The 15,026-nt window shown below is 40.9% G+C and overlaps 1 protein-coding gene across 4 annotated transcripts in view; it reads left to right on the plus strand.

Moving 5' to 3' along the window:
* Positions 1-671: 671 nt before the first annotated feature.
* KDM5B (lysine demethylase 5B) overlaps positions 672-15,026 on the plus strand; it is a 52,254-nt gene continuing 37,899 nt past the window's right edge. For all 4 annotated transcript variants that reach the window (XM_035121537.3, XM_035121538.3, XM_035121539.3 and 1 more), the window contains exons 1-3: positions 672-1,700; positions 11,403-11,480; positions 14,618-14,740. In XM_035121537.3, the coding sequence (XP_034977428.3) occupies positions 1,563-1,700; positions 11,403-11,480; positions 14,618-14,740 (339 nt within the window). In that variant the 5' untranslated portion in view covers positions 672-1,562. The remainder of the gene's footprint in view (positions 1,701-11,402; positions 11,481-14,617; positions 14,741-15,026) is intronic.

The raw sequence follows: 15,026 nt of genomic DNA on the forward strand, positions 1-15,026 counted from the left end.
ATGAATATAAAGCAAACCCAAACTCAGTTTTAAATGTCAGACTATTATTTGTTTCATATACTGTACCTTGCTGAGACACATTAATATATTTTTGACAATGAAGTATTTTTAAAACAATGCATGGCTAAATAAAACCATGGAGTTCTAATCTTCCTTGCATGTGCATTATTCTCTTGTAGAATTAACTACTGCATCTGAAAACACGTGGATCTGTTGTATGTTTATCAAAAATATAGGTCAGAATCCTGCCTACTGAAGCATATTTAAACACTTGAAGCATATTTAGGCATATTTAAGTATTTCATCATTAAGCTAGCACATTTAAAACATTAAAGTATTTCAGAATTATGTAATTACTAATCATTTGGCAGTACTGTATCAATGTGAGAATACAGCATCCTAATAAAACAAAATGTGATTTTCAGCCCACCATATGTGAAACAAACTTATTTTAAATGCATAAATATGTTGTGCTTTCTTTTAAAGGTTCCTGGGGCTGGCAAAATTAAAGCTATTTCACTTAAAACCAGCAATAAAATATGCTCATAATCAGAATATTAATCTTTGCACATTTGGGCGTTATCACTTAAAAATGGACATTTTCCTGTTATGGACAAACTGTTCTGTCATCTTAATAGGTGCTGAGTAAGTCAGAAACATATTTTAAAGCGCAGCTAGTTGAATCATTTTATTAGTTATTAATTATGGAAAAACGATGAAATTAAATTTTAAATACAGATTTTAGAGTGGAAGGCATGTAATGAAGGAGAATATTAGGGATTCCTGGTTGTGACAGAGAAACAAAATGGAGTGACTGTTGAGTGTACTGTGTACCCTGAAACAAAATAATGGGTACCTAGACGAAGAACGCCCTGATCCTTAGCGAATTGCAAAGGTGGCTCCTTTTTCCTCAGTCCCATTTTGTCGGAAAACAGGAGTCCAAATGGGATGGATCACTGGATCGATCCCACCAAAACAATGAAAGCCTACCATGGGGCCTGAAGGCATAACCTCGTATGGAGAACACGCTCTCTCTTCCCAAAACAGACACATTCCCGGGGGACACACACAGCTGAACCAGTCCCGGCTGCAATACTTTCTCTGCTGCTGCTGCTGCAGCTCCATTACTTTTTATGCATATGGGCCCCATGGGCGTAGCCAAGATGGGCCCTATACTTGGCCGTCCCAGAAGAGGCCTTCCTGTAAAGAGGAGCGAGCACGCACGCACGCAACCCGTGTTTTGCGCAAGCTCTTTCGGACTAGAGTTGGGCGTCCGCGAGTCAAACCAAACAAAGGGGTGCGGTGGAGAAAAGGGGCTGGCACCCCATGTGGCGTGGGGGAGGGACGGGCGGATCCCTAAGGGGGAGCGAGGGAGGCACTTTCCATAGGTCCGGGCCTCCTCCTCCTCGGAACTCTTTTTCTCCCCCTCCCCCCGCCCTCGCTCTGGCGGAGGCACACGGGCCGTTCCAGCGGCGCTCAGCGACGCTTTGGCTGTTGGGGGATTGTTCGGAACGGCTGCCTGCCTCGGCGCTGCCCGTCCTGCCGGCGACCCAGGGCTGACCATGGCCGAGTTCCTGCCGCCGCCCGAGTGCCCCGTCTTCGAGCCCAGCTGGGAGGAGTTCGCCGACCCCTTCGCCTTCATCCACAAGATCCGGCCCATCGCCGAGCAGACCGGGATCTGCAAGGTGCGGCCGCCGCCGGTGAGTGAGCCTGGGCGACCGACCTGTGCGCCGCCTCCCGTCCCCCCAGCAGCGACGCCGAGGACGGCGGAGCGGGGGCGGGGGGGGGGCGGACGGCCTGCATGCAGAGAGTCTGGGGGCAACAACAACACCATCTATTCCCCCTTCGAGCCTTTTGCCCCACCCCCCGCCGTCCAAGTTACTAAAAACTCCCGGTCCCAAGACCCCTGTATGGGGGGGCAGGTATCATTTTACACATCCCTACTCAATAAACGTGTACATCTTCCGTCGGTTCCCCCGTTTAATCTTCAGGGAGTTTCGGGGGCCTTCCATCCATTCGTCCCCGTCCCCCCCACTGCACGCCTTCTTGGGGGGAAAGAGCCCCCCGCCCCACCCATTGACTCTTGAATGATGGACAGGAGGGGCGGGCAAGCGTTGGGTTTCTGGGGGCCTGTATGAGCTCTTGAGAGAGTCCTAAAAGGCGTCCTTGTCTCCATATGGACTCGCTTCGGAGCCCCGGCTCGCGTTTATCCCACAGAAACGGGGTCATGCGTTGGAGTGCAGAATGGCCCTCTTGTGTCGCTTCAGCCCAGCGGACTTTTGAGCTTTGGCTCCCGTAGGGAGACCCACTCTAATATGGCTGCCAGTGAGCGTTCTGCCTCTCTCTCTCTCTCCCTCTCTCCCTCTCTCCCTCTCTCCCTCTCTCTCTCTCCCTCCCTCCTCCCTCTCCCTCTCTCTGGCCCCCATGGCTCTCTCACTTTGGCCCCTGGCTCACTTTCCACTCGGGGAGCTCCCCTCCCGCGTCTCCCCCATCTCCTCGACCCAAATAAAGTTGCCTTGTGTGTCTTAGCCCGCGGGTTGGGAAAAAAAGCAAGAAACCCGCACCTTTCACACAATGAGGCACGTTTCTCAGCTGCTAGTTTTCCAAATCAAACGGGGAAGTTGTTCCCGAAGTGCCTCCTTTGGGATGACTCGTGCTAGGGTAGCTCCAGTGGCAAAAAGCCTCTCAAGACCAGTTGAGGCTTTTGTTTCTCTGCACAGGATCTCTGCACAGCTAGTTGAGTAATGAGTGCAGCTTTTAAAATGAGTGAGGAAGGGGGAGGTGGAAGAAACTTTGTTAAGGCTCAAAACCTGCCTTGCAAGCCCACTTTTAAATTGAGGGAACAAGTTTTACCTTACAGGCAACTACAGTGAAGAAAGAACACATTATTTGTTTGTTTCTAAAGACTTAATGCAGCAGAAGTAGTTGATTTTTTTATGGCTAGAAAGAGGCAGCCATTGTCACTGTTTTACCTTTTTCTATAGTAGGGTATTTTGAATGTAAATAAATGTTTGTTCCACATGGTTTGACTAACAAAGTTTAAGCATTGTCAAATTCTTGGGGACTGGGCTACAAATATCAATAGCATAGAAATACTTTATAGCAGTCACTGTGTTAAAACCTGAGACAGCTGCTTGGGTGTTGCCCTCCATGTTGGCATTGTGGTTGAGCTAGGACTGTGGATTTTCTTATTTCCATGTTTTCTGTACCCACAAAAAGCTTTTCTGTGGCCACTTTAGTTCCATCTGGGTTAATTTTAATACTGGCACCCATATTTTAAAGTTGGAAATATATAGAAGCCATTGAGTTTTCAGAGATTTTTTCTTTCAGAATCCTAGGCAGACATGGCCACCATTTTAGAGTGCGATACATAGTGGGAAGGGTGATAAGTCTTCATCATTACCAGTATAAACAGACACTACAGAGGGCTATAGAAGGGGTGATTTTGAGCCACTAACGCAATTCAGTTTTTAAAAAATTGTTTCTCAGTATAATTTGCTTCAGCTTTATTACCCCAGTTATTTGCACTTCCTTAAAAAAAAGGTAAACTGTGATTGAGGAAGGATTTGAAGAAACAAAGATTTGTTTGTTGCAAGGGGTATACACTACTTTCACTAAAAAGAAGGCAATCTTCATTTAGGGAGATGTATTGGTAAATGTGAATTCAAACAATTTACATTGTAGTTAAAATACTTGAAATGTTAATTTGGAGCTGAGTATAAATGAAACATTTCGATGAACTTGAGTTTTGCAATGAAACTTGAATTTTATACATTCTCTGTATCCAGATACATTTCAGTATGACTTTCAGTCCTAACTGGAAAACATAACTGAAGATTGACCATTGACTGAAGAAAGTAGCTTGTAGGAACTTTTCTTATTCTACTGGGTGAAATCTTGTCAACCTTTGTTCCTGTTAAATTCCATTTATTTTAGTAAGGTTTGTGTGGAAAGAGTGATTGGTGGGTGTCCCTCACATATAGACTTAAGTAGGGCAGCCTTTTGATTTGAAAGTAACTCCATTTAATATATGATCTTTTAAAGTTTCTTCAGTTTCATTTTTATGTTTTAATTGTACATGTGTATGCATTAAAAAGTGTGTGGTTGAACAAGATAAAAACTGCACCTAAGATTGTGTATCATACATGGCATCCATTTTAAGTCCCTGTGTTTGTAAAATTATTGTTGGTGGTTGGTTGTTGGGTTGGTTGTGGTTTTAGTGCCTTTGAATAAGGGTGGAGGTAAAGTGTGTGTGTTATGTATTTTGTTAATGCTGAGATGGCCTGGCTTGATTGTTTGGTCCCAGTGGTCCTACCAATCAAGATTTACTTTTTAGGAAAATAAGTCATGAGACATGCATTTCATAGAAATTACTTCAGGCTTAGGTGCATTCTAGAAAGGTATTGCCAGGCTGCCCTTTGAGGTGATTTTTTAGGAAGCACATTTCTCTCCTTCCACCCCAGGCCTTTTATCATATGAATGCATTGTGTCCCATACCTTTGAGATCCTTGCTGGTAGGTGACACCATATTTATAAAAGGGCCTGCTCATCCCTGAATGGGTCAGAACGCACAAAATATTGATGGCCCATGGATTAGTATCTAGACTATAATATGACCCTCAAGGACACAAGTTGGCCATCTCTGTTCTAAAGGATTCCTTGCTGGGTGTTTGCCTGGTGTGTTTTTTTTGTCACTTAATTTTGGCAGTGCTTGGTAGCAAATAATTGTTTATAGGAGCCTGCTTTCTTGCTTCCAGCTCTACAGAGGCAAAATGACATCCCTTTTGTTTCTGTTGCCTTGCTGAAGAGCTTTTTAGGGGGGGGGGAGCAATGAGAATTGTATGTATGTAATAATCCCTCCAACCCATAACACTAATGCTTTGTTCTGACTCAAGATGCTGCCTGCTGCCATTTTGAATGAGGTACACTCTACCACCATGTTCTGTGAGTGGGTTTCTTTTAAACTTGTTACTCCAACTTTTGTTGGTTATATGAGCAGACAGATATTTTTAAAAGAGGGACATTTGTGAGAATTGTATGTTTTCAAATGAAGCTGTTGAATAGTGAAGCACACAAATAATGTAGAAGACGAAATGCCCATGGAATTTAATATCACCAAATAATGCTACTCAGCACCTCATATTGGTGTATTTGATGTGAAATTAAACTCTGGGCCGTAGGTTCCACCTGCTTTTAAATGAAGATTTTTTTTGCACTGGTCTCAGAATACTTAATATTTTAGCCTGCAGTCTGGCAGACAGCCTGATTGTGTGCTTAGACATGCCTAAGACCATGGATTTCAAAGGGTTTAGAATGATGCTCCTAACTCTGATCAGGGTGATTGTTACGGATGCTTGAGTCTCACTGAAATTAGCGCAACTTGTGTACTGAATTAAATCTACAGACTTAAAATCCTGTACACTGGGGGGTGGGTGGGTAAAGGAAGCAAAAGAAAAAAGAAAAAAAATGGGGTGGTAACCTTTATATTTTTAAAAAAGAAAAGAAATACCCACACCACACCATAAATTACCAGTCCAAAATGCCACCCAAAGGATAGTGATTTTTGTGGACACCATCTGCTAAATGCCTACTTGTTGTAGAGATGCTGTAAAGTTAAGTGGGATGGATGATTGTTTCTCTGGAGCTCTGTCCAGAAGGCAGATGAATCTTCACTCCCAGGCCTTCCCTGGAAAAGGTGCTGTAGCAAGCCATGTTCTGAAAATTAAAGCTTGTTCCCAGCTGTAATTCTGTTGATGTCTGGCAGGCAGGTAAAATAACTTCCAGATCTCCAAATGTTTCTTTCCAGCTGCACCAGAACTACAAAGGCACTGTTGATAATGTAATTGAAAACCTCCTTTCTGGACTAAGAATTCTTTTTCCTAATAGCCCAACCAGAGCTCATCAAACTGGAATGTTTGGATTCAAATAATGTTAATCTCATAGAAAAAAGAGAGTTAAAATGGGTTAAATGTGCACATTTCAGCATTTGACATTGCCTTCTTGGTGGTGGCATTGAAGTAGGTTGTTGTTACTTCAATGAGCTGGCAGAAGCCTTGGATCAGACCCAGGTTTGAGCCTAACTTACTAACAAACCGCCATTTGCCAAGTTCGTAAACCAACAAACCACAATTTGTTTCTAACCAAGAATAGAAGCTTTATATCTTTCTTTTTTTGTATGAAGGGGAAAGGAAGTGCACATACCCAAGATTTTATTTGAGCTTGTTCATGTAACAACACACTATGGTTTTTTATTACCCCTGATCAACATTTGTGGACAAGAATATCCATCTTGCTTCCAATTTTATTTATTATCAAGTGATCCTTTGATGTGAACAACTTTTATCTAACTGGGATAGCAGAATCACTCTCAACATCACATGCCTTATTCCTTCCCGTTGTAGAAGACTTAATATACATACCTTCATGCAAAGGTGAAACTTAGTCTGTTTTTTAGGCATTTTGCTTCCTGAAATGAGGTTATGATAGTATTGTTTACTATTCTATATGAAGTGTCATATCTATAGCAACATGGAGTACAGTCTTCTAGCATTACCATAAGACGATAGCTTTCAATAAAGCTTCTGACCTTTTGACTGTATTTGCCTGGCATAGACATTGTACCTTTTTACAGCAAAAAGGAATTCAACAGGTGCTTCTCCTGGAATGGAATGAGGAGGTCATGCATATTAGATTTTTTGCTGTCAAAAGGACATGATCTTTGCCAAGAAAAACACCTTCACCAGACCTAAACTTGCCAAAACTGGGCACACTGGTACTTTGATGAAATTCTAGCAGTTCCCTGAGTCTATCCATTCAGGTGGTATAAATGTTAATTTCAAAATATATGCCTTTCAAAATATGAACTTTTGGAAAATCTGAAGCGGGGACCTACCTGCTGATGATGAACATTACCTTAAATCTAATCTGTATCTTAGTTTTCATATTCTACTGTTGGCATGGCACAATCAGATGAAAAACTTGTAATTCTGGAATAGTTTTCAACACTTTCCTTGTGCATGCTATTGGTCTCAAGAGTACACTCTTATTTTTTAGAGGTCCAGCAAAGGGATGTGGGAACCAACTCTACATTGCATGGCTTAAAATTGGGGCCATGCAATTTTTCAAATGATGGCTTCTGTTTCTCTTAAGAAAATTTGTAACATGGTTCTTTTAAGTTTTCTTTTCAAGCCATTGTTAGTACTGTAAAGGCTCACCAGTTGCATTACAGTTCATTTGCTAACTGCCACTTCTCTGAACTTGCTTCTTATTAGTCTCAATTTGGTTGACTGGTTGTGAAAATCTGCAGTTCTTGGTGAAGGAGGTTTTTCCCAATTGCTCTCTTGCTCTTGGAAACCCAACATCCTACCTGAAGAAATCTTAACTGCTACCTTCAAGTTATATCCCCATTCTTGGTCTAACTATAAAAAACTTTTAGGAGTTTGGTCTAGGGCTTGATCAGTGATGCCTTACTGAACATCAGTCCTCCCCTGTTTCTCAGAGACCTAGAAGTGAATTTTACAGAGACTATACCTTACATGTCTGATTTATTTTAATGTAATTTAATATTGCAATTTCATTCCCAAGAGAAACTTCAACTGGTAATACACAAGTCTTGCTAAAAGGACATACATAGATCAAAGTGATTTCTGGTGCTAAACCTGTGCATTATTATCACATCCCTGTAGAAACATGTAGAAACCAATCTGGTTATTTGTATGAACTGTGGCATGCTGAGGCATGCCTAATGTGTTATGAGCCAGACAGAGACAAGTGAATGTTCCTAAGGCAGTGAACGCAGCCTGGAGTTGGTGTACTGCACAAACTAAGAAGCTTGGTGTACATACACACCTTAAAACACCCCGGGATGGAGAGTTCAGTATGAAGCACTAATTGGGTAGTACTTGTAAGATGGCACTTGAATACAAAGTGCTTTTTGTAGGATCAAGCTTTTTTGGGTTATCTGTGTGGGGCAATTTAAAAAAATGGCAAATTTAGTACAGTATTTGAAATGCTGGATTTATGCAGGTAATGAAGTCTTCATTGACCCTTTTCAATGCTACTAAAACAATTCCAGAGCATGCCATCAAATGTATCTTTTAGATATTCCTGCCAATAATTACCCTTATTATTATTATCTTTAAGTTGGCACATCACTGTTTTATACCATGGACCATGTCTTTTCAGTACTGAAAAAGTTAGCAATATTTTAAAATCCAAGTCAGGAAAAGGGACGATAGGTTTGCTAAATTTTCAGTGTGGTAACTTGTGTGAAAATGTTATGTAGCAGAGAAAAATAGCACTTGCAGTCTACGGAATTGGAGAACTTTATGAGATTTCAGAACATAGACTTAACAGGAAACAAAGAGGGTCACCAGACTGGGCTTGTATCAGGACCATTTTCCATATGTCTGCTTCACAAGTCACATTAAACCACACTTCAAAAATGTTTTAAAATGAATGCACTGTAGTGAATGCTACTGGAAAGTTTTTGCTTTTGTTTTCACTTGCTCCTGATGTGCCATTAGGAAACAAGCAACACTGGCTTGTCCAAACATGGGCTTGTGGTTTGTTTTTCCAAAACAAATGTTGGCTACTGCTTGTGCTTTTGAAAGAACCAGGAATCCTGGTTTGGATGTAATCACAAGCCAGACTCTGGCAGGAGCTGGGAAGGTGGAGTGAGAAATCCTTAGCTGCATGTGATAGCATGATGAGCATTCATACTAAACCATAGTTAACTTTGAACTATGGCTTAATGTGATGTGTGAACCAGACCATTTGAAAGCCATCTTTATATAGAAAAAAATGTTGTGTGAAGTGGGCCGAACCTGATATTGTGAGAGAAAAAATAGTTTTCCAGTATTTTCCCTTCTAAGGCAACATGGACCGGGGGATATTTGCAGAAGAAAACTAGTGGGTTGTTGCGTATGGGGTGGGCTGTTATTACCCCCTTGCACTTGTCAGTTCTCTCCTGTAGGTACTGTCTGGGCACTTACTTTCCCTCTCTGATTTTTGATTTTAGGACTTGGGGGGGAGGAGAAAAATTACGTTGTGGGTGGCATTTGTAGGAGAAATTTGCAGGCACTGGAGAGATTACATAGCCCTCCTTTCTGCTTTATGATCAGCACCTCCTGTGTTCCCCACTCTATCAGCAGATTTTGGGATTGGAACCTTCTTGTTCCTGAGAATGTATACTTTAGCCCATAATGTCAGTATGCTTGCTGTAGCAGAGAAGTGGTAGCTGTTGGATTCACTTTCACCAGTATTGGACTAGATTAATTCTTAAATCTGTAGCTGTTATACAGCGGGCGGGGGAGAAACATAAGTGATGTAGCCATCTTGAGTTTAAAAAGATCCACCTCTGATTTCTAGTTTAGGCTTTTCTTACATATTAGTGTGGCAGTTGTGTAATTCTCCCTTTAAATTTAAATTTCTGCTGCCTTGTCTTTCTGGATGGCAACAGAGGCTCTGTACTTCCCCACTCCCACCCCAAAGGTAAAAAATAGGAATTTGAAAATAGTTGATTTCATACATTAACACAGTTAGCCATTTTTATATAGTATTGTAAATTTGATAGGTATTGAGCAGTCCTAACTCCCTCTCCTTGCATATTTCTGGCTCCTTTAATATGGGATTGTGATGCTTCTCTGCTGGCCTCTGACATTAGAATGAAGCATGGTTAGTGGGAGAGGTAGCTGTGTTCAGCCTGGTGGAACACTACTGATGGTTCTCCCATTGGCAGAAGCAGGCAGTACATTCTGAAATGAGGTATTGCGAGGTTGGGTCCAAGTGGCTTTAGATACCCTGGATCCAAAGCTCCACGAATTCCATGAGGAATTTAATTCTAAGGCTCTCTCAGCTGCTTGAGCAGTGGATCCACCACTCCATCACTCATTGAAAAGATCACAAAGCAGTATGCAAAGAAAATAAAAAAAACAATAAAAATACAGTAGATACATTATGGAAAATATCAAAATCTATAAATAATACAATAAAAGAGGATATAAGAGATCAACCTCCAAAATGTAGAATTCCAACCACTCAGTATACTTATCCTCTCTCAGTTATCCACATCTACTAACTCCTCTACATCAGTCAGCCTACAGCTGTACACATTCACCCACACTCATAGAATCTATGTTCTCTATATAGATTTCCATACTTCAAAATATTTCCATATAAATACTGTACATATTTTCTTCGACTTGGTGCAGATTGTTTTCCTTTTAATTTTTATTATTAAATTTTAGAGAGTATTATAAAAAAAACTAGAACAAGGAAATAGTGAGTTGTATCCAACTTAATCACTGTGCAAGTGAAACAATTTCTACCTACACAGTGCAACTTCCCTTTCCTCTCCTCTCCTCCACATGCCCACCCACACCTGATTTGGGCCCTCCCCTGGAACAGATTTCGGAGTGGTGTGTGGTTAGAGAAGGATGAGAGGTTCCATTATGCAAGCTAAAGTTGTTCTGCTCATGCAGTGACTTGTTGGATTAATTCCAGTGTTTGAAAAGATTAAAAAAGGTGATGACAGCATTCTACTGTATTTGACTAGATTTCCAGCAATAGTGGTTTTTGGCATGCATTTTCTAATGCCAATGAGATTTGCACTGTATGGTGTGAGGCAGCATTTTTACCCCATATAATATTTGTGTTTGTAGTATTGGATGAAGTGTGCTCAGCAGAACCCAAACACCCAGAGCCAGAAACAATATTCATGGGATGTTGTATAAATAAGAAACTAATATTTTTATTTTAAATTGCAAACAATTCCAAAGTGCAAAAACTATATTTTAAAAATGCTCTGGAAATACTGTAAAATGTCTAGAAATTACAACTGAGAATTAACCTTAATGTTTTTTTGGAATGTTTTTCTTACCCCATTTAGAAACCTACAAGAAAACTTCTTCCTGGTTAGAGAAACATAGTTTGTGCCAACCGACTGACATTTGCTTGACCTTTCCATGACCATTTGTCTATGAAAAAACAGTGAAGTGTTTTACTACCCCAATCCACTAAATTGGCTGGAGTAATAAACACACCCCAGTAGCAAAATTCAATGCTTTTCTGGGCCATTTTATGCTGCAGGTGGTTTTTGTTTCCACTACTAAATCAGTAAGTGGTAACTGGCTCAAACTTGGGAATGCTGTACAGCTGACAATTTGTGTGTGGTTATGTGTGTGAGTAAATTGCACAATGAGAAATGTGCCTGCAGTAAGTGTCTTACCCCACAAAGCTGGATGAAAGTTAATGCTAGTAAGAAGTAAATGTGAACTATATTTTTCTGTTAGATTTTTCTACATCTGAAAATAAAGTGAACAAGATCTTTTAAATTGTATATCAGTTTTGGTCTGTCAAACAATTCTCTTCTCTGTACTGAATTGTTTTTCCCTCTTTCCTAGGATTGGCAGCCTCCATTTGCATGTGATGTTGATAAACTTCACTTTACTCCACGGATCCAAAGGCTGAATGAGTTGGAGGTAATGAATTAACTAATCGTAAAATACTTCCCAGTGGCCGCTGATGGATTGGATGCCTAAAACTGTTGAGAAAAATGCAGTATTTTTAATTAAAATAGCAGATCTCCTTTTCAGACAAAAAGAGGTAACGGGTGTGGTGATTAGCCACCATTATGTTGTGATCTGTAAGGCTGGATAGAGAAGTTCTAGAATGCTATCTTTCCCTCAGCAGTTTGAGGACCTGACAAAGACATAAATTCTAGTTGGAGAGCCTCAGCTGCTAGCACTCTGGTTGGCTTCTCTAACATTTTGACCTTTTAAATATGTCTCTTTGGAGCAAGTATACACCATATTTTTCTGCCTAATGTTCAGCTTCCTGGGCATATATTATTTAAGTATTTCTATGCTTTCTTTCCTTTGGCATCTCATTGTCTACAAAGGTATAAACAGATTAAACAATTAAGAATAATTAAAAATACAAAAGTGATCCAAGGAAAATAAAAGATTCCACCCTATAGTGGAATCAAACATCAGCAAAAGCCTGGGGGCGTTGGTATGTTTTTTATGAGTGCTGAAACACACTAGTGTTTGTCTGCCTTAGCAGAAGATGTATTATAAATAGTTCCATAGGGAAGGTGCTGCTACAGAGAAGGCCCTCTTCCTGGTTACTGCCAAATTCACATCTCTAAAGTGTAGCGCAACCAAGAGGGTCTCCTCATCTAAGTGTAATGAACATGAGGATATCCTAAAATTGTATCCACGTTGGGGGTGAGATGGGAAATAAGATACAGAAAAGTGGAGAGTTTCAAATGATCTAGAAATGTGGAGAAGGGGTAATTCATAAGCCCGGAAAAACCACACTACTGGTTCATCTGGAAAGGACTTCAGGAGAAGTTAATCTTAGATTGTATTTCTACCACTTTTCCTCTGAATATCTTGGCTGTTACATGTTTTATGTGACATTGAGTCCTGCCTACCCCTTTCCAGTGGTTGAGATGTGGAGGTGCTCCAGAAGTGCCGGTTGGTGCATTTTCAAAATAACACACCCAAACTTTTATTTGTTGGTGTTTTGACAGCTATTTTGTTTTGAACAGTCATTAAGCTTGTTCTGCTCATTCTGCAAGCTCCTTTTGACTACCTTTAACATTCCAATCTACCAAAAATATCAGATGATTATTATTTTTGTCATTTTAAAGAAGCAGGAGTAATTTAAATAAATATATTTCTGTAGTATGTATTAAAATGCTATACAGTATTTGCATTTGTTCAGAAGTCTTTTCCTGTGCATGCAAAACATCAGGTGGGACTTAAATGCCACCTAGTGGTAGCAGGTAGAATTCACTGTTTTAAAATTCTGAATGTTCAGGAGCGTTAATTCTCTCATGAACCCAGTCTAAAATTCTGTCTCACTACTGTGGAATCATTTTTTTGACCTCTTCTGATTGCATGGTTCAAGCCTTCCATCATAGCACATTCTTCATCTGGGAGCCCTGATGGACTCTATTGTGGGAACAATGTCCTTTTCTCCAGAGAGGATAGGCAAGGTCAAAGCGGCAGTGCACTCAGTTCTGACAAAATCATGAGTGGACCTCATGGTGCAAATTCTGGGTCTCATGGCAATACTATATTCTTGACCTCTTCAGTGGCTGCTGCTCTCTCATCGAAGTTCCATAGCTGCCAAGTGACATACCCTCATTTCCCTGCCAAGATTGGTGTGTCACTCTTTTCAGTGGTTTCAGAAATCCTCCCTTCACCAGGGATTCCCTGTCAGACGACCCCCTTGGACAGTCATCATCTCAGATAGACTGAGGGCCTCTCTCCAGCAGCTGGATGCTCCAAGGCACCTAGTCCTCAGAAGAGACTCTCCTCATCAACTTGGAATGAAGGGCAGCCCGCTTCATAGTCCAGCACTTTGCAACCAAGGGACATTTGGGGGTGATCCTAATCTTAACCAGCAATGTCACAGACCAACAGTCACACAGAGTGGCATTAGATCCATTTCTCCACATTGCACCTCCTATGGGTAGAAGAACATCTGGACTCCATTTCCTGTCAAGCACTTCAAAAGGATTGAAAATGCTCAAGCCATCTGGCTGAGCAGGGAACACCTCCTTTGTGGAGAATGGATGCTTCATCTTGAGGTGTTTAGAAAAATTGTGTCCCGCTTTTGGGACAGTCCAGGTGGACCTCTTCACCTCCTTAGTCAATCGTTCTGTCCTCACCGTGACCTCCAGGAATGCTTTATGCCTTCACCCCATTCCTACTCCTCTCCCAAGTCTTGAAGAAGATGAGAAAAGAGAGGGTACAAATCACCTTGTGGCCCCATACTGGCCTTAAAGGCTATGGTCTTCTGAGATGGGCATGGCATTCCAATGGACTCTTCTTTTACATGACAACCTCTTGACTTAGGGAGAGCTTCATTATCCAGTTCCAGCATGGCAGAACCTGCTTGTATGAATACTGAGTGGAAGTATCTCAATCAAGTTGGGCCTTTCTCCCACCAGTTGATACTATGTTGACCTCCGGCATCTTCTTCCTTGGATATATCAAAACACTTGGAAAGTGTTCTCTAAATGGTGTAATAAGAAGGGCTCTTGCACACACACACACAAAAGTTGGAATCTCAGAATTGTTATTACTTCAAGCTGGTTTGAGCATGAGCTTCAAAGCTAACACCTTAAAGCTCCAGTCATCATCCTTTCAGCTGTGCTGTCAGAGAATCTGAGCAAGGCTCAAGGCTCTCATCCATATGACAAACATTTCCTTTGTGGTACTTTGCTCAAATGTCCTCCCACTCACCATAGATTCCACCCATCTATGGGAATCTACATGGTGCTCCTAGCTTCATGAAAGGACTAGAGCTCTAGAACATTCAGAACTTTTAAAACAGCAAATTCTGCTTGCTACAGGTAGGTAGAGCTCAAGTCCCGCCTGATGTAGTTTTTACATGCACCGAGAAGAACTCCCATTTGGATGGTGTACATGGTTGCTTAAATCATAGCAGATTCTTCCTCCATACTGCTGCTTGCATCAAAGGATAATAGTAATCACCTTTATTTTCACTTTCTTTGTTCATTATGCATAATAGATTGGAGAATATTAAAATTGGTACTTGAAAATAATAACTAAACTGTATAATAAATCCACACTCCGAACAGGCTCAGACCCGCGTAAAACTGAATTTTCTGGACCAGATTGCAAAGTTTTGGGAACTTCAGGGATGCACACTGAAAATTCCACATGTAGAAAGAAAGATTTTGGATTTATTCCAGCTTAATAGGGTAAGTTTCACATGTCTTTTGGCCGAAGTTATGCTAATTTTCAGTAGTAAGCAAGTAGACTTGTTTGGTCCTGAAGGCCCTTGAGTTGTTAAATATTTTAGAATGTAGCATCTAGACAAACAGGGATTAAGTAGTTGTATTAATTACGCAAAGCTTTGTTTTTGTCTGTCACACTAGGTAATTGTGTTAAAGTAATAACTTCCTCTGGATCTGACATTTATTTATAAGATAGCACCTGCTCACTGGAGTTAAGCAGTTTCGTTTTCTGAGTTATATTTGTTGGAAA

This window comes from Zootoca vivipara, chromosome 7 (genome assembly GCF_965207765.1).
Source record: "Zootoca vivipara chromosome 7, rZooViv2.hap1.1, whole genome shotgun sequence".
Taxonomy (NCBI): domain Eukaryota; kingdom Metazoa; phylum Chordata; class Lepidosauria; order Squamata; family Lacertidae; genus Zootoca; species Zootoca vivipara.